General features: G+C 40.1%; 2 protein-coding genes across 2 annotated transcripts in view; both read left to right on the forward strand.

The window, feature by feature from the left end:
• Positions 1 to 20,556, forward strand: part of shroom2a (shroom family member 2a) — a 146,424-nt gene that overhangs the window by 60,689 nt on the left and 65,179 nt on the right. Inside the window, exon 3 of the mRNA XM_061977525.2 lies at positions 8,813 to 8,961. Coding sequence (XP_061833509.1) covers positions 8,813 to 8,961 — 149 coding nt within the window. The remainder of the gene's footprint in view (positions 1 to 8,812; positions 8,962 to 20,556) is intronic.
• The window catches only part of cldn34a (claudin 34a), a 90,516-nt gene continuing 81,285 nt past the window's right edge, over positions 11,326 to 20,556 (forward strand). The window contains exon 1 of the mRNA XM_061977527.2: positions 11,326 to 13,039. The gene's annotated coding sequence lies outside the window, so the exon portion shown is untranslated. The remainder of the gene's footprint in view (positions 13,040 to 20,556) is intronic.

Consider the following 20,556-nt stretch of genomic DNA (forward strand, 5'->3'; position numbering starts at 1 on the left):
ATCCACTATGGACTGGACTCTCAATATTATGTTAGATCCACTATGGACTGGACTCTCACTATTATGTTAGATCCACTATGGACTGGACTCTCACTATTATGTTAGATCCACTATGGACTGGACTCTTACTATTATGTTAGATCCACTATGGACTGGAATCTCACTATTATATTAGATCCACTATGGACTGGACTCTCACTATTATGTTAGATCCACTATGGACTGGACTCTTACTATTATGTTAGATCCACTATGGACTGGACTTTCACAATATTATGTCAGACCCACTCGACGTCCATTGCTTCCAGTCTCCTCTAGAGGTGGAGGGGTTACCCACATCTGCGGTCCTCTCCAAGGTTTCTCATAGTCATTCACATTGACATCCCACTGGGTTGTGAGTTTTTCCTTGCCCTTATGTGGGCTCTGAACCGAGGATGTCGTCGTGGCTTGTGCAGCCCTTTGAGACACTTGTGATTTAGGGCTATATAAATAAACATTGATTGATATTTTTTGTTACATCTTCCCTTAAATCCGGACCCCAGGAAGAATAGTCTCCACTGCGGTGTAGACTAATGGGGATCCTTAATAAACTAAACTAAGCTAAACTAAATGATCATGTTTACAGTGATTGTTTTATATGTATATGTAAAAAAATTATTTAAATTTAGACTTGTACAATACTGTACAGCCACTGTCCATCTGATTGTCTAGTTAGCTAACATATATTACCCCCTCCCACACACAATCTGGACTGTGGTCCTAACTTTTACCCCTGTTGGCTTTTACAATCTTTATCTTCATCATTTATTTCAACTTTATGTTATTCAAGTATGACATTTTGAAATGTAATTAATTTCATTGACAAGCAATTCTATTATGGTCATTCTCTTGTTTGCTATCGGCTACGGTTTCGTTACTATTGAAGATCTTTGCTCCTTCTCAACTCTGTGGTAATATTCTTTTCACAAAATACAACCAATAGTACGTTAATGTTAATTCTCACCTGTGAAAAGTAATCCCCCGATTCCTATTTTCAACAGTCCGCTCATTTGAGCAGGAAAAGGCTGAACACCATCTTTGTTTTCTACCTGTCAACTGTCAGTTTAGGCTGCTCCTCATCACCACTTCAAGATGGCGGCCCAATTTCTCGCGTCACAGCAGCCAATGCTGCGTCTACTTATAAGATGTCTATGGTTGGGACCCTCGGCCTGTCCGGTGGGCTCGTCTTCCGCCGTGTCTCGGCCTTCGAACACGCAACCCTTTGGTTTTGGCTTATCCAGCCGTAAAGATTCTGGCCTGACCTGCCACCATGAAGGGTTTAAAGATGGCCCAACCTTCTGACGTTGGCGAGAGAACATCAGAGATGGTTTCCTGTCAGTCCATGTGCTTCCTGCCTGTGGTCCTCATCCCTTGTCCGTCTCAGGAAGGGTAGATGAGTCCCAGCAGAAAAGTGACAACAATACGATTTTGAGCACATAAAACTGCCTTCCGCCCGACTGCAGCTGGGATAGGCTCCAGCCCCCCCCCTTGATGCCGAAAGGGACAAGACCCAACCTCTGGGCTGATGATTTTAGCTTGTCCTAAAGAATTTGGAGGTAATCCTCCTTTTTAATTGTCCCATTTACTCTCTGTAAAGCAGCAGTTCCATTGGCAGTAAAACAGGCCCAGAGTATAATACTACCACCACCATGCTTGACGGCAGGAATGGTGTACTTGGATTAAAGGCCTCACATGTTCTCCTCAAAACATATTGCTGGGTATTGTGGCCAAACAGCTCAATTTTTGTTTCATCTAACCACAGAACTTTCCTCCAGAAGGTCTTATCTTTGTCCATGTGATGTCAGATGAAACAAAAATGGAGCTGTGGAGAAAAGGTGAGGCCTTTAATCCCAGGAACAGCATTCCTTTTACGGTTGTCTGTTCAACATCTTCCCGCTTGTAGCCAAACCACCAACAGACGATGGACCCCACGCTGTTTTTTCTGGGAATTAATTATTCTTTGTTCATTTGTTACCAGATTCGCACCTTCTTTCTCTCGTATTACCACTCGCGCCGCACCGCGAGCACCACAGCTAGCGGTAGAAATTGATGGAACATGTTGGGACGTTATAAGAACCTTATATCAGTTTCCCCTTAATATTTCCCCAATGGTGGCGCACTGCCACAGCAAAATATTAGCCACCACACCTTAAAGCATACTTGCCAACCCTCCCGAATTTTCCGGGAGACTCCCGAAATTCAGCGCCTCTCCCGAAAACCTCCCGGGACAAATATTCTCCCGAAAATCTCCCGATTTTCAGGCGGAGCTGGAGGCCACGCCCCCTCCAGCTCCATGCGGACCTGAGTGAGGACAGCCTTTTTTTTATGACGGGAGGACAACAGGGTGACAAGAACTAAATCATCCAGACGAGAGATAAATTGTATTTTTATGTTTATCTTACCTAAAAATAAATATATTTATTAATTTAAAAAAATAAATAAATAAATAAACAAATTTGTACTATATTTTGCTAAAAACATCAAAATTAATTGTATTTTTATTTGTATTTTTTCTGACTCCTTATTACATTCAGCCATAGAATTATACATTAAAATAAACATATTTGAAATAATTAATTTTAAATGATCATAATAATTCATTTATAATGACCATATTTAATTATTAAAATAATTGCTTGTTTATCAACAACTTTAGCATTTTATTCATTACATTTTGAAGCTCTCAGAAGCCAAGTTATGTTATATTTCTTAATATTTATTTCTGCAAGTTTGAAGTATCAATTATCTAAAGTTTTGTTTGCATATTTTCATATATATATATATATATATATATATATATATATATATATATATATATATATATATATGTATATGTATGAAATACTTGACTTGGTGAATTCTAGCTGTCAATATACTCCTCCCCTCTTAACCACGCCCTATCACGCCCCCATCCCCCACCTCCCGAAATCGGAGGTCTCAAGGTTGGCAAGTATGCCTTAAAGATGAGGGTTTTTTTTTTTTTTACGTGAAAGCAAATTAAAGTTTGGCCCAGCAATGAGGTGGCCACTTGTCCAGGGTGTACGCCGCCTTCCGCCCAAATTCAGCCGGGATAGGCTCCAGCCGTCCCCCCTTTATGTCGAAAGGGACAAGCGGTAGAAAGTGAATGGAATAGTAGTACAATCTGTTTTTATTTGAAAATTGGAAGAGGTTAAACGTGACCTATGATGATTCTAATCCATATTGAACACGCTTCCTCGTGTTCTCGATCAGTGTTCCTTAACCATAGGGCCCGGGGCCCACTGTTGGGACGTTATAAGAACCTTATATCAGTTTCCCCAAATATTAGCCACCACACCTTAAATTTTTTTATTTTTTTTTTACAAAAGCAGTGAAGTTGTCACGTTGTCCATCCATCCATCCATCTTCTTCCGCTTATCCGATGTCGGGTCGCGGGGGCAGCAGCCTAAGCAGGGAAGCCCAGACTTCCCTCTCCCTAGCCACTTCTTCCAGCTCTTCCCGGGGGATCCCGAGGCGTTCCCAGGCCAGCCGGGAGACATAGTCTTCCCAACGTGTCCTGGGTCTTCCCCGTGGCCTACCGGTCGGACGTGCCCTAAACACCTCATCTGTCGTTGTCACGTTGTGTAAATGGTAAATAAAAAGAGAATACAATAATTTGCAAATCCTTTTCAACTTATATTCAATTGAATAGACTGCAAAGACAAGATATTTAACGTTCAAACTGGTAAACGTAGTTATTTTTTGCAAATATTAGTTCATTTGGAATTGGATGCCTGCGACATGTTTTAAAAAAAAAGCTGGCATAAGTGGCAAAAAAGACTGAGAAAGTTGAGGAATGCTCATCAAACACTTGTTTGGAACATCCCACAGGTGAACAGGCTAATTGGGAACAGGTGGGTGGCATGATTGGGTATAAAAGCAGTCATTCACAAACAAGGACGGGGCGAAGGTCACCACTTTGTCAACAAATGCGTGAGCAAATTGTCTAAAAATTGAATAACAACATTTCTCAACAAAGTATTGCAAGGAATTTTTAGGGATTCGGTCCGTAATATCATCAAAAGGTTCAGAAAAATCTGGAGAAATCACTGCACGTAAGCCATGATATTACGAACTTCGGATCCCTCAGGCGGTACTGCATCATAAAAGCGACATCAGCGTGTAAAGGACATCACCACATGGGCTCAGGGAACACTTCAGAAACCCACTGTCAGTAACTACAGTTGGTCGCTACATCTGTAAGTGCAAGTTAAAACTCTACTTATGCAAAGTGAAAGCCATTTATCAACAACACCCGAGCTCATCTAAGATGGACTGATACAAAGTGGAAAAGTGGTCTGTGGTCTGACGAGTCCACATTTCAAATTGTTTTTGGAAACTGTGGACGTCGTGTCCTCCGGACCAAAGAGGAAAAGAACCATCCGGACTGTTATAGGTGCAACGTTTAAAAGCCAGCATGTGTGATGGTATGGGGGTGTATTATAGTGTGCTAAATTCCTTGTGTTCTAGATCAGTGTTCCTTAACCATAGGGCCGGGGCTCAGCCGTCATACACTTTTCCACCACTTGTGGCAGTCATGACAATATCACGCAAACAGAAGAAGTCTTAAAGTAAAGTCAGAGAAGTTTCTTAAGCACAAAAATGATGACTAAAGTGGTCAAACTATTTTATTTTGACAGGAACATGTTCATTATTAATTAAGCTTATTTATTTATAATTATTTATGAGTCCCTTCTCAGGCAGTAAATTTGGTCAGTACTTAATTTTATAATCAGCCTGGAATAAGCCTAAGTTCTACGTGCTAAATAAATAATATTCTTCGTGATTAACACATTCTTTCATATCGTTTGACAAGTTGCAAGTAGGTTAGATGTAATTATTGAATATGATTAAAATCAAGAGTAATAATACAAATTCAGTGTTAATATTTAAGTGGGCCCCTCTGTGGTCAAAAAGGTTAAGAACCTTATATCAGTTCCCCCAATCGTGACGCACCGCCACGGCAAAATATTAGCCACCACATCTTAAAAATTAGGTTTTTTTTAACGTGAAAACAAATTATAGTAATATAATGCGACTTGTTGAGGGTGTACCCCGACTTCTGAATGCAGCCGGGATATGCTCCAGGCACCTCTGCGACCCTGAGAGGGACAAGCGGTACAAAATGAATAGATGTATAATGTATTGTAGCGTCCAAAAGAAGACACACAAATCCGACGCTTTTTTAATTTTTAATTTTTTAACTTTTATTGCCAATCTTGTGCCATTTTTATTATTTTTTTAAACTTTTAATCTTGTGCTAACTCATATTCCCTTCATCTTCACACGTTTGTCCCCGTGCTTCCCGAGACACACACCACAATTCCCCATTCTCCTCCCACACGGTGTGTTCACAGACCGTGGGAAAAATTAACATCATAACACAGGAACATTAAAACCAGCAGTATGAATGGACGCACTGTTGACGTAACACAAACTTGTCCTCAAAGACGTTGTCATTCAGCGCGGTAGCAGCATTTTGGATTCAAGCCAAACAACAAAGCGTCTCGGAGAGTACATAGTAATCTGTGTTTGGCAACACTACAGACGTCGTCAATCACCTGAAACGTCACCGCAAAGTACAACGCGACGACAGTTTACAATGCAGCAGTGTACCTGCTTCTCTCTCTACTTCCAACGACAAGTTCTTCAAGTTCATTTAAGACAAAATATAAACATTTGGGACTAGAACATTACAGGGGGAAAAAAACTAGAATATTGGGAGAAATTGTGTGTGAATGCTGAAATGTGCAAGCCAAACCTGAATGCTAACGTTAGCATGCTAGCAGCTAAAATGCATCAAGTGCTAAGTTATATGACTAGGAAGCAGTTAGCTTGTATTAAGTACCAAGTTGTAAGACTGAGGTGTTCGGCTGCAAAATTGGCTGAAAAAGTTAATATGCTAGAATGCTAATGTTAGCATTTTGACCGTTAACATGTGTCGGGTGCCAAGTTATCTGACTCGGAGGTGTTTGTCCTAGAATCCAAACTTTAGCATGCTAACATTTGTCAAGTACCAAGTCATATGACACTAAGGTGTTTCTCTAAAATTGACTAAAAAGTTGGCATGCTAGAATGCTAACATTAGCATGTGTCAAGTACCAAGTCATAAGACTCTGGAGTGTTAGTCTGTGAAATTGCTTAAAAATTTACCCTGCTAACAGTTAGCATGTGTCAAGTACCACGTCACATGACTCAAGTGTTATAATTGCCTAAAAAGTTTACATGCTAGAATGCTAACAGTTAGCATATCTCAAAAACCAAGTCATATTACTCTGAAGTGTTTGTCTGTAAAATTGCCTAAAAGTTTGCATGCTAGAATGTTTACGTTAGCATGCTAGCAGTTAAAATGCATCAAGTTCTAAGTTATATGACTAGGAAGCAGTTAGCTTGTATTAAGTACCAAGTTGTAAGACTGAGGTGTTCGGCTGCAAAATTGGCTGAAAAAGTTAGTATGATAGAATGCTAATGTTAGCATTTTGACCGTTAACATGTGTTGGGTGACAAGTTAACTGACTGAGGTGTTTGTCCTAAATTGGCTAAAAAGTTGATATGCTAGAATGCTGACATTAGCATGGTAACATTTCACGTTGCGCTAACGTTAGCATGTCTCAAGTACCAAGTCATATGACTCTGAAGTGTTCGTCTGTGAAATTGCATAAAAAGTTACCATGCTAGAATGCTAATGTTATCATGTAAACACTTAGCATGTGTCAAGTACCAAGTCATATGACTCTGAAATGTTCGCCTGTAAAATGTTCTTAAAATTTTGCATGCTATGTTAACTTTAGTATGCAGTTAGCATGTGGCAAGTACCAAGTCATTTGACTCTGAAATGTTCGCCTGTAAACATTTTTGCTTAAATTATGCATGCTAGAATGTTAACTTTAGTATGCAGTTAGCATATGTCAAGTACCAAGTCATATGACTCTGAAATGTTCGCCTGTAAAATTTTTGTAAAATTTTTCATGTGAGAATGTTAACTTTAGTATGCAGTTAGCATGTGTCAAGTACCAAGTCTTATGACTCTAAGGCAGAGGTGTCAAACTCAAGTACAGTGTGGGCCAAAATGTAAAACTGAACAAAGCCGCGGGCCAAGGTTGAACAAATTAACCTTTTAATAGGACCCAAACAATATTGAACAAGCAAGGCTTGTATAACTTTATAGTGACATGCAAAATCGAGTTTCAAATAATAATAATAATAATTAAAAAATATCAATGGCATATCAAATACAATTTAAATAAAAATTGAATGCCTCTTTTCTATTTGCAGCCTTCTGAGGTAAATATCAACATTAACTTTTTCCACAGGCTAATAAATTAGAAAATAAAATAACAATGAATAAACCAACCATTCAGGACTTTAAACTGCTCAGTTTGCAACACACTGATCTAATCTGATGAGCCCAAGCCAGATACCTGGCATCTTTTCTTGGATGCTAGTTCATTAATGTCGGGGCTCAGGCTTTGAGCTGAGGCAACCTTCATTATCGAACAAAGGTGTTCATCAGTCATTATATCTCGTTGTCCACACGGACCACAGTCTTGGGGGCGTGCCTTAAATGCACTGCCTTTAACGTACTCTACGAGCTGTCGTCACGTCCGCTTTTCGTCCATTCTAACATCGTTCAGACCCAGTCACAAGATATGTGCGGCTTCGGTACGCACACACACGAGTGAATGCAACGCATGCTTCATCAACAGCGATATAGGTTACACTGAGGGTGCCGGTATAAAAAACTTTGACACTGTTACAAATATACGTCACACTGTGAATCCACACCAAACAAGAATGACAAACACATTTCGGGAGAACATCCGCACCGTAACACAACAGAACAAATACCCAGAATCCTTTGCAGCACTAACTCTTCCGGGACGCTACAAAATACACCCCCGCTACCACCAAACCTCTCCCCCACACACACACCTTGTAGCGTCCCGGAAGAGTTAGTGCTGCAAAGGGTTCTGGGTATTTGTTCTGTTGTGTTTATGTTGTGTTACGGTGCGGATGTTCTCTCGAAATGTGTTTGTCATTCTTGTTTGGTGTGGATTCACAGTGTGGCGCATATTTCTAACATCCATCCATCCATCTTCTTCCGCTTATCCGAGGTCGGGTCGCGGGGGCAGCAGCCTAAGCAGGGAAGCCCAGACTTTCCTCTCCCCAGCCACTTCGTCCAGCTCCTCCCGGGGGATCCCAAGGCGTTCCCAGGCCAGCCGGGAGACATAGTCTTCCCAGCGTGTATTTCTAACAGTGTTAAAGTTTTTTATTCGGCTACCCTCATTGTAACCTGTATTGCTGTTGGTCAAGTATGCGTTGCATTCAATTGTGTGTGCGTGCAGAAGCCGCACATGTTATGTTACTGGGCCAGCACTCGTTGGACTGGCTGAAAAGCAGACCTGACGATTTTCGGGAGTGGCGAAGACTCCCGGGAGGGTTGGCACGTAATAGAATTAGCGGTGAATGTGGTGTTACCGCGGCACCGCCGCAATATATAATCGGCGGGCCAGCTTTAGTGTTAATTTGATATCGCCTCAAGGGCCAAGTGAAATTACACGGCGGGCCAAATTTGGCCCGCGGGCCAGAGTTTGACACCCATGCTCTAAGGCGTTCAACTGCAAAATTGGCTGAAAAAATTAGTATGCTAGAATGCTAACGTTAGCATGCTAACAGTTAACTTGTCAGTTATCGGACTCTAGTCTGCAAAATATGCTGAAAAGTGATCATGTGTGCTACTGTGTTGGTGCCACAGGTGGAGGAGGCCAGCCAGGCAGCAGCTGTGGGTCTGCAGGCGGGAGACGAGCTGCTCAACATCAACCACATTCCCCTCAGCGGCTACAGGCAGGAGGCAATCTGCCTGGTGAAAGGCTCCCACAAGATGCTCAGTCTCATGGTGAAAAGGTAAGCTCGCCCAACCCCCACCCATCCCCCGCCCACTTAAGGCCGAGCCTGGCGGGTTGCCATGGCGACATCTCCCAACAAACCGAGGCGACGGCGGCTGTTTGCGTGTAGATTAGCCCACGCGCTGCGGGATTTCTCCGCTCGCAAGATCATCCTGTTTGGTGGGGTTGCAGCGGGTCACGTGACATCATAAAGGTCATGTGACATCATACAGGTCATGTGACATCATACGGCACCTTTATGCAAATATTTCCCAACCCTCTGAACCGCCATGGACAATAAACCTCGTGGCTCATCGTGAGTGATTCACTCTTTGGCATCCGTTGGTCATCATATCTTGGTGTGTGTGTGCGTGTGTGTGTGTGTCTCAGAATGTGTGTGCTTGTGTGTGTGTGTGTGTGTAACACTGGTTCCATTGTCCTTCTGTCTACTTTTCGACATACCGTGCACAATATCATTGTTTCAGAGCGATACAAACAACTTCCTGCTCTTCAAGACCAACACTGATAACTTAGTTGAAGTACTTCAATGTAATATCACTTTTGCAAAACACTCTGCTTGGCCAAGATGGAGAGGTATCAAGTATCAACTTTTTGGTCGGTATCTGCCTTTTTACTATTATTTCGACTTTTATTGATCGGTATCGGCCTTTTTTTATCGCTTTCTGCCTTTTTTCTTCTTCTTATTATATATTTTTAATCAGTATCTGCCTTTTTTTTAATCACTATCTGCCTTTTTATTATTTTATTTACGTTTTTTATTGATCGGTATCTGCCTTTTTTTAATCGCTATCTGCCCTTTTATTATTATTACTATTTTTTTTTATTAATTGAGATCTGCCTTTTTAATCGCTATCTGCTTTTTTATTATTTTTAATATTTTTTATTAATTGATATCTGCTTTATTTATCACTATTTGCCTTTTTATTATTATTATTTTTCTATTGATCGGTATCTGCCTTTTTTATCGCTATCTTCCTTTTTATTATTATTTTAATTTTTCTAGATCGGTATCTGCCTTTTTTTAAATCGCTTTCTGCCTTTTTTCTTCTTTTTTTTAATCAGTATCTTCCTTTTTATTTATTTGAATTTTTTTTTATTGATCGGTATCAGCCTTTTTTTTATCGCTATCTGCCCTTTTGTTATTATTACTATTTTTTATTAATTAATATATCTGCATTTTTAATCGCTATCTGCCCTTTTATTATTAATAATTTTTTTTATTAATTGATATCTGCCTTATTTATCACTATCTGCATTTTTATTATTATTATTTTTCTATTGATCGGTATTTGCCTTTTTCTATCGCTATCTGCCTTTTTATTATTATTTACATTTTTATAGATCGGTATCTGCCTTTTTTAATCGCTTTCTGACTTTTTTCTTCTTTTTTTTAATCAGTATCTGCCTTTTTATTTATTCCATTTTTTTTATTGTTCGTAATCTGCCTTTTTTATAGCTATCTGCCCTTTTTAGTATTACTCGGTTTTTATTAATTGATATATGCTTTTTTTTATCACTATCTGCCTATTTTTTATTTTATTTTTTTATTGATCAGTATCTGCCTTTTTTTTATTGCTATCTGCCTTGTTATTATTATTTTAAGTTTTCTTAATCAGTATCTGCCTTTTTATTATAATTTTTTTTTATTGATCGGTATCTGCCTTTTTTATCGCTATCTGGCCTTTTTATTATTATTAATATTTTTTTATCAATTAATATCTGCCTTATTTATCGCTATCTGCCTTATTATTATTTAAAAAAATATTAATTGATGTATGCCTTTTTTATTGCTATCTGCCTTTTTATTTATTTAAATTTTTTTATTGATCGGTATCTACCTTTTTTTATTGCTATCTGCCTTTTTATTATTTCATTTTATTGATTAGTATCTGTCTTTTATTTTGTTTACTTGTAAAGCTAAGAACAACAGCACAGCACACTTTTCCCCCCTTCACAATAAGAGCATGGTGTACCACATCCAGTCTGCCTGAGCTAACAAAATGAAGGATTCAAAAAAGTAACATTTAAAGCACTTATTGATACTTTTGCGCAGTTATGATGCTTTGAGCTAAAATACTGGTCAACATCGTCCAAAGATGTTTTTTTACCAATAAATGTGAGGAGTTTTGTATTTAATTAAGAAACATTTTATTTGACTCAAAAGCACACACACAAAATAAGTAAGAAAGGTTAGAAAAAAACGGAATTTAAAACAATTAAAACAGGAAAAATTAAATTGTATTGTTTTTGTATTGCTATTTATTAATTTTATTTTATTATTTTATTTTATTTTATTTCATTATTTCATTATTTTATTATTTTATTATTTTATTTTATTATTTATTATTTTACTTGTCATGGTTTATTCGTTACTAATTTATATAGATTTTTTTTAAACTATATTTAAAAAAAACTATATTTAAAGTTGAGTTTTGGTGGTTTAATAAATACTCATGTTTTCAAATTAATGAATAATCCTGTTATTAATCGTGATTACAATATCCGTCAAATTAATTGTGATTATTTTTGCTGTAATTTTCACGCCCAAACGGACATCCAGTTTTTGTCCTTCCTTACTGGTCCCGTTTTGTTTGGAGTCGCTCAACAAGCCTCCGTTTGCAAGTCTTGGCAGCGTGGGATCATTAAGGAACATCTTCTGCCATTCCATTAAAGAAAAACGCGACAAGATGGAGTCGCTCGCCAAGCCTCCCAAAGTTAAGGGAGCGCCACGAGTTGCATGTTCCGTCATTCAATCAAATAACGCGACAGAGATGGACGGGCATGAAGATGACAGAAAAATGCAAACTTTGTGTAAATATGTTGACAAATATTAGATGATTATATAAGTAAAGAAAAGCAGGCAGCAGTTCAGAAATTCAATCGTCTAGCCCTACCGGGAATCCAGTTCTTGTCCTTCTTTCCTGGCATCTTACTGGTCCCGTTTTGTTTGTTTTGGCTACTCCAACGATGGAGTCGCTCGCCAAGCCTCCCAAAGTGAATGGAGCGCCACGAGTTTCATGTTCCGTCATTCAATCAAATAACACGACAGAGATGGACGGACATGAAGACGACGGAAAAATGCAAACTTTGGTGTAAATATGTTGACAAATATGAGATGATTATATAATGAAAGAAGATGAGGCAGCAGCTCAAACATTCTCATACTTTCTGTAACATCCAGGGAGAAATGATGTCCGCCATTTGGAAAAATGTCTCAGAATTGTTTTTATTTCAATGTTGACAATATTTCTGGAGGAAACCTTGCAAAGTATTAAATCCATAAAGTGTTATAAAAGTGTATAAAATGGAGGAGATGAGTTATGGTGATGTAGACAAATTTGATTTTTTGACCTATTTTCCCAGGAGATATTTAGAAATAAAATGTTGATGCTCCTCTTAGACACACGTAATAAATTAAACACAACATCAAACATTATGTCACTACTGGTCCCACCTTTCCTACAAAATAATGTTTAAAAAACAACTTAAATCCTTGTCCAGATGTTTACTGACATAGAATATTCATCTTTAAATAACTTACTGCAAATGAATATCACCTCCAAATATCGATTATCGCCCTCCTTGACTCCTACTAATCGGTATCAGTCCAGTATCGGTGGATCTGTACAATCAATTATTTGAAGGTGTCAGTCATACATCTTGCTTATAGTGGCTTTTGTGACAGGACCGCACCTTTCCTTCCCTCTCCTCGTCCCGGGGTACGTCCGCCCAACGTTTGTCGTAGAAGACAAGAGGACGCATCCTTCGCCCGTGTCGTTCCAACACGTTCTCGTTATCTCAGGGAGGGATTGTTCGTTGAACGGGGAAGCTGTCCCAACCTGCCCCCCCGTCTGCAGGTGCGGTCTTTGTGGGCGGAGCTTGTTCGGGCAGGTAGCGACTGGATTGCAATTGTAGCGCCATCCCAGGGAGGAGGAATGACGACAAAAGGCCAGGATTGCCACACGCCGTCAAATAAACAGGAATTTCTTGACTAAAACCAAGCGACCTTTAACGGCAGACGTGCTGAAAATAACGGAGGACCTGCGTCACCCAGACGTGGAATAATTCCAACTAAAGTAAGTCTTCAACTGAGCACGCCTGCTGTGGGCTCGTACTTTCATGGCGCTGTTATCGAACCCCCAACGGCTCTCGTGCACTTGAAATTTCTCACACAGCTCAATGAGCCCTACAACACACACACTGTAACGATCACCGGTAACTGGAAAGTGAGTTTGGGTCAAATATGATCGAGATTGGTAAAAAAACATGCCCGCCATCGAACGAAAGGGGCGGGATTTAATTAACTGTCCATCATTTACTGATTATTTGTCTTTGATGACATTAAATCATGTATGCTATTGCTAAATCGATTACGATTCAAAATCAATACTTAAAAAAAAAAAAAAGGCAGATATTGATTAAGAAAAATTAAAATAATAACAAGGTAGATAGCAATAAAAAACAGGCAGATACCGATCAATAAAAAAATATAATATTTAAAAGGCAGATAGTGATTTAAAAAAAAGGCATATATCAATTAATAAAAACATAGTAATAATACTAAAAAGGCAGATAGCGATAAAAAAGGCAGATATCAATTGATAAAAAAATAGTAATAATAATAAAAGGGCAGATAGCGATAAAAAAAGGCAGATACCAATCAATTAAAAAAAATTCATATAAATAAAAAGGCAGATACTGATTAAAAAAAAGAAGAAAAAAAGGCAGATACCGATTTATACATTTTTTTAATAATAATAATAAAAAGGCAGATAGCGATAAAAAAGGCAGATACCGATCAATAGAAAAATAATAAAAAGGCAGATAGTGATAAATAAGGCAGTTATCAATTAATTAAGAAATATTCATAAAAAAAGGGCAGATAGCGATTAAAAAGGCAGATATCAATTAATAAAAAAATAGTAATAATAATAAAAAGGCAGATAGCGATAAAAAAGGCAGATACCGATCAATAGAAAAATAATAATAAAAAGGCAGATAGTGATAAATAAGGCAGATAACAATTAATTTAAAAAATGATAATAATAAAAAGGCAGCTAGCGATTAAAAAGGCAGATTACAATTAATTAAAAAATAGTAATAATAATAAAAGGGCAGATAGCGATTAAAAAAAGGCAGATTCTGATCAATAAAAAAATTAAATTAAATTTAAAAAAAGGCAGATAGTGAGTAACTGCATTACTCCATAAAAAAGATAATAGCTCTAATAAATGTATTTAAAACAAAATGTAATAAAGGCATCCAGAGAAAATCGATTTGAAAATAAAAATGATTGAAAACGTTAGCATGTTAACATTTATTTATTTATTTTTGTTAATTTTGTGTGTTTAAACTTAAAAATCATGTTTTTTGATACTTGGTGCCATCTTGGAAGTCATTTACAAAACCCCAAAACAGTGTGTGGCCAATGTAAACAGTGTTTAATATGTTTAACTATTAAATATGTTCAATAGATACTAAATATGTATATGTAATATTAATATAGGTCTAAAAAAATATATTTCTAAATATTAGAGTTAATCTTTTGCGGTCAAAGTAATATTAGTTACAATGATTGTTATAAATAAAGATACAATATTTTTTTTGGCAGTAAACACAATTTCTAAATTATGAGAGATGCGTTTCATTTTTGTCCAATTACGTAATACAAATGATATACAAAACCCAGAAGCAGTGAAGTTGTCACGTTGTGTAACTGGTAAATAAAAAGAGAATACAATGATTTGCGAATCCTTTTTAACTTAATAGACTGCAAAGACAAGATATTTCATGTTCACACTGAGAAACTTTGTTATTTTTTGCAAATATTAGCTCATTTGGAATTTGATGCCTGCAACATGTTTCCAAAAAGCTGGCACAAGTGGCAAAAAAGACTGAGAAAGTTGAGGAATGCTCGTCAAACACTTATTTGGAACATCCCACAGGTGAACAGGCTAATTGGGAACAGGTGGGTGCCATGATTGGGTATAAAAGCAGCTTCCATGAAATGCTCAGTCATTCACAAACAAGGACGGGGCGAGGGTCACCACTTTGTCAACAAATGCCTGAGCAAATTGTTTAAGAACAACATTTCTCAACCAGCTATTGCAAGGAATTTAGGGATTTCCCCATCTACGCTCCGTAATATCATCAAAAGGTTCAGAGAATCTGGAGAACTCATTGCACGTAAGCCATGATTTTGCGGACCTTCGATCCCTCAGGCTGTACTGCATCAAAAAGCGACATCAGTGTGTAAAGGATATCACCACATGGGCTCAGGAACACTTCAGAAAACCACTGTCAGTAACTACAGTTGGTCGCTACATCTGTAAGTGCAAGTTAAAACTCTACTATGCAAAGCCAAAGCCATTTATCAACAACACCCAGAAACGCCGCCAGGCTTCGCTGTTCCCGAGTTCATCTAAGATGGACTGATGCAAAGTGGAAAAGTGTTCTGTGGTCTGACGAGTCCACATTTGAAATTGTATTTAGAAACTGTGGACGTCGTGTCCTCCGGACCAAAGAAGAAAAGAGCCATCCGGACTGTTCTAGGCGCAAAGTGTAAAAGCCAGGATGTGTGATGGTATGGGGGTGTATTAGTGCCCAAGACATGGGTAACTTACACATCTGTGAAGGCGCCATTAATGCTGAAAGGTACATACAGGTTTTGGAGCAACATATGTTGCCGTACAAGCAACGTTATCATGGACGCCCCTGCTTATTTCAGCAAGACAATGCCAAACCACATTCTGCATTCTTCATAGTAAAAGAGTGCGGGTACTAGACTGGCCTGCCTGTAGTCCAGACCTGTCTCCCATTGAAAATGTGTGGTGCATTATGAAGTTTAAAATACCACAACGGAGATCCCGGACTGTTGAACAACTTAAACTGGAATTCAAGCAAGAATGGGAAAGGATTCCACTTCAACAAAACCTTTACTGAGTCTTGTTAAAAGAAAAGGCCATGTAACACAGTGGTAAAAATCCCCCCTGTGACAACTTTCTGCAATGTGTTGCTGCCATTAAATTCTAAGTTGATGATTATTTTAACTTTCTGCAAAGCTGTTTGTTTGAATAAAAAAATACCATATTTTCTGGACTATAGAGCGCACCAGTATATAAGCCGCACCCATTAAATAAAAAAATATATACGTATTTTTCTTATATTAGCCACACCAGACTATAAGGTGCAGATGTTTACGTTGTCAATTGAGTTATTTACATATTAATATTCTGTAAATGTTTATCACCTTAATTGTTCCCAAACGGTGTCTGTAACACGGCAGTAAAACGGCTGATCAAACAAAACACAAGTCATCGTCAGCTTAACTGACTAGATCACTCCACGGTGACATTTATTTACACACAAATATTCTGTAAATGTTTATCACCTTAATTGTTCCCAAATGGTGTCTGTAACACGGCAGTAAAACGGATGATCAAACAAAACACAAGTCATCGTCAGCTTAACTGACTAGATAACTCCACGGTGACATTTGGGTGAATTTGTGAAGGTGAAAAAATACCAAAATAATGCCATTGTAAGTTAATAATACTAACACAGACACTCTAACGAGGCTCGCTTGATTACATTACGGTAGCACGTACAAATATTGGCAAGTATGGATTGTTGTAGTTGTATTGTAAAACTTCTAAACGTTGCTTGAAATGATAAATGATGAGTGGAAAGGCTATGGACTACTTCTGGTTGAAAGTCAGTCGAAAAAGAAGGGCGGTGCGCGAACTCGTCCAAAAGATGTCGCAACGTATTTGCTTAGTTGTTTTTTTTTAGCTGCACCGCTGCATAGCGTAATAAAACAGTTCCGGTTTATATTCTGTAATTTACGGTATTTGCTAACCGTTAATTATACTTGCAGGTCAAATGAGTTGGCAAGCGGCCGTTATGGTGCAGCGTCAATACAGCTAGTGAGTGTGCCACGCGCTCACTCATAGTAGCAGTTGATTTGCATGGATCAAAGCACCAAGTTGTTTTATAATGTATCACCTGTTCGCATGCCCCCCCCCCAGGTGTAAAGTTAACAGCCTCAGATCATTTACAGCTGGTCAGTGTTGCCGCTTTGTTTTTTTTCCATGATGTCTTCAGTGTTTGTGTCTCCACTTCAGTGGGTTTTACCGTCCACTCGCCAGACCCCCGCGGTGTGGACTCCCTCCCTCCAATCATTAAAACCTCTTTACAAGGTGGACAAGTTTCCTGGAAGAAGTCGCCCCCCACCCCCTTCTGGCGTGTGCGTTGAACACACATGTCCTGCTGGAATAAGTCCATGCAGCATGTTTGGAATTTTTTGCTGGGTTCCACTTAAGTAGATTGAGATCTTAAAAGGGGAACCGACAACCCAGTCCGACGCGGTTTTGGTTCTGTAAGCGGCCCGTTTTACAAGCAGTGCAATAGTTTGTGTATTGGGTTTTTGCTAATAATCATGAACTTAGAATTTAATGGCAGCAACACATTGCAAAAAAGTTGTCAGAGGGGCATTTTTACCACTGTGTTACATGGCCTTTCCTTTTAACAACACTCAGTAACTGTTTGGGAACTGAGGAGACACATTTTTGAAGTGGAATTCTTTCTTATTCTTGCTTGATGTACAGCTTAAGTTGTTCAACAGTCTCCCTTCTCATATTTTAGCCTTCAAACATTTTCAATGGGAGACAGGTCTGGACTACAGGCAGGCCAGTCTAGTACCCGCACTCTTTTACTATGAAGCCACGCTGTTGTAACACGTGGCTTGGCATCGTCTTGCTGAAATAAGCAGGGGCGTCCACGGTAACGTTGCTTGTGTTGTGGTTGGACTAAGGGGAGGTGACGGCTCAGACACCAGGGGGCAGTATTTACAAAGATTTATTATATATATATAGTCAACATAAATATATATATATATAATAATAATTAACAATACTAATAAACTATAGAATGGTGTGTGACAAAATCCAAGAGTGTATGTGTGTGACTATGTGTGTAGTTAGCTGTTGTGTATTACCGTGCTGTTGGATGAGGGAGCAGACAAGTCCAAAGAGGGCAAGGCAAAAGGGGTCCAAGATCTGCGAGGGGTCCGTGGGGCATAGAGAGACGTCAGAGTCCGGGGGCGAGCGAGGAGTCGGCAAACGAGGTAGGCAGTCCAAAAACACAGGGGGGTAAACAACGGGAGATGTCGAAGGGGAGACTCGGGAAGGCAGGTACACCAAGAGGTAAGGTATCCAAAGGGTAAACTAAGTTCCCGCGTCGATCCTTAGGTCCACTGGTCCTTTATGCAGGTCGCCCTCATCAGTACCAGGTGTGCTGATTGCGATTGAGTGCAGGCTTGTCGCTGCGTGGTGCGCTCAGCGTGAGCGGGGGCGTGTCCGGGCGAGCAGCAAGAGGAGAGAGCGCAAGTGGGCGTGGCCCGCGGTGCTCTCGTCAGGACGCACAGATGAGGGCGCATTGGAATGCGCCCTGGCCGTGACAGTTTCCCCCCCTTATGGACAGACTCCAGATGTCCCAAGACAGACAAATGAACAACATACTCACGAAACAAGGGAGGGCGGAGGGGAGAACTGGTGGTGGGTCGCCGGCCCAAGTGTCTCAGAAGCCATCGGGGACGAGTCTGGTGGCGGCGGCGAGTAGACCGCCGCTGCGGCCGGCGAGGTGGACGACCAAGGAATGGTCGACTTCTTGGCCGTCGGGGAGGCGGACGCGAGTGGCACCGTGGTGCGTCCCGCCGGAAATGAGAGGAGGACACATCGCCGTCTGAGGCGAAGAGGAACAGGAAGACGCCGTCGTGGAAGCAGCGGACGTCATCGGCGGCATGAAAGCAGCGGACGTCATCGGCGAGGCAGGCGTGGAGGAAGACGTCATCGGCAATGCAGGCATGGCAGCAGCAGACGTTGGCGGCGCCGGAGACGAGGAGGATGGCTGAGGATCAGGCTGAGGTGCCGAGGTCGGCGCTGCTGGCCGAGGGGCAGAGGTCGGGGCCGGCCTGGGAGCTGGTGGAGACGAAGGGGCCAGCCTGGGAGCTGGTGAAGACGAGGGGGCCAGCCTGGGAGCTGGTGAAGACGAGGGGGCCAGCCTGGGAGCTGGTGAAGACGAGGGGGCTAGTCTGGGAGCTGGTGAAGACGAGGGGGCTAGTCTGGGAGCTGGTGAAGACGAGCGGGCCAGCCTGGGAGCTGGTGAAGCCAGAGGAGAGAGCACAAGTGGGCGTGGCTCGCGGTGCTCTTGTCAGGACGCACAGATGAGGGCGCATTGGAATGCGCCCTGGCCGTGACAGCTTGGATGGCAACATATGTTGCTCCAAAACCTGTATGTACCTTTCAGCATTAATGGTGCCTTCACAGATGTGTAAGTTACCCATGTCTTGGGCACTAATACACCCCCATACCATCACACATGCTGCCTTTTACACTTTGCGCCTATAACAGTCCGGATGGTTCTCTTCCTCTTTGTTCCGGACGACACGACGTCCACAGTTTCCAGAAACTATTCGAAATGTGGACTCGTCAGACCACAGAACACTTTTCCGCTTGGCATCAGTCCATCGTAAATGAGCTCAGGCCCAGTGGAGCGTCTCTGGGTGTTGTTGATAAATGGCTTTGGCTTTGCATAGGAGAGTTTTAACTTGCACTTACAGATGTAGTGACCAACTGTAGTTACTGACAGTGGTTTTCTGAAGTGTTCCTGAGCCCATGTGGTGATATCGTTTACACACTGATGTGGCTTTTTGATGCAGTACCGTCTTGTTGGTTACGTGCAGTGATTTCTCCAGATTCTCTGAACCTTTTGATGATATTACGGAGCGTAGATGGTGAAATCCCTAAATTCCTTGCAATAGCTGGTTGAGAAATGTTGTTCTTAAACAATTTGCTCAGGCATTTGTTGACAAAGTGGTGACCCTCGCCCCATCCTTGTTTGTGAATGACTGAGCATTTCATGGAATCTACTTTTATACCCAACCATGGCACCCACCTGTTCCCAATTAGCCTGTTCACCTGTGGGATGTTCCAAATAAGTCTTTGATGAGCATTCCTCAACTTTCTCAGTCTTTTTTGCCACTTGTGCCAGCTTTTTGGAAACATGTTGCAGGCATCAAATTCCAAATGAGCTAATGTTTGCAAAAAAGAACGTTGAGTATCTTGTCTTTGTATATAGGCTGAAAAGGATTTGCCAATCATTGTATTCTGTTTTTATTTACCATTTACACAACGAGCCAACTTTACTGGTTTTGGTTTTGTATATCCTTTTAAGTGCGATAAACTTGTATTTATCCTGTATTTGGAATGGAAACGTTTACATCTCCAAGTTAAATAAAACAATGACAATAAAATATGCATTGTCTGTTCGCAAAAATTAAAACCAAAAGCAATAAAATATCTTAAGGAGAGGATGGGGGATGAAATATACACAACCATAACAATAACAATAACAATAGTAAATAACATTGACATTTCCTTGAAGTTCTTAGTGAGCAAAGCAGATTTAAATTATGTTTTTGTTCTGGTTGTAAAGTTACTTCTGATTGAAGTTACTCGCCTAAAACAAGCTCATATTTCTTTCAAAAATAACTCTCTCCTAGGGTTGTACGGTATACCGGTACTAGTATAGTATC

The sequence above is a fragment of the Nerophis lumbriciformis genome, linkage group LG18 (genome assembly GCF_033978685.3).
Source record: "Nerophis lumbriciformis linkage group LG18, RoL_Nlum_v2.1, whole genome shotgun sequence".
NCBI classification, from domain to species: Eukaryota; Metazoa; Chordata; class Actinopteri; order Syngnathiformes; family Syngnathidae; genus Nerophis; species Nerophis lumbriciformis.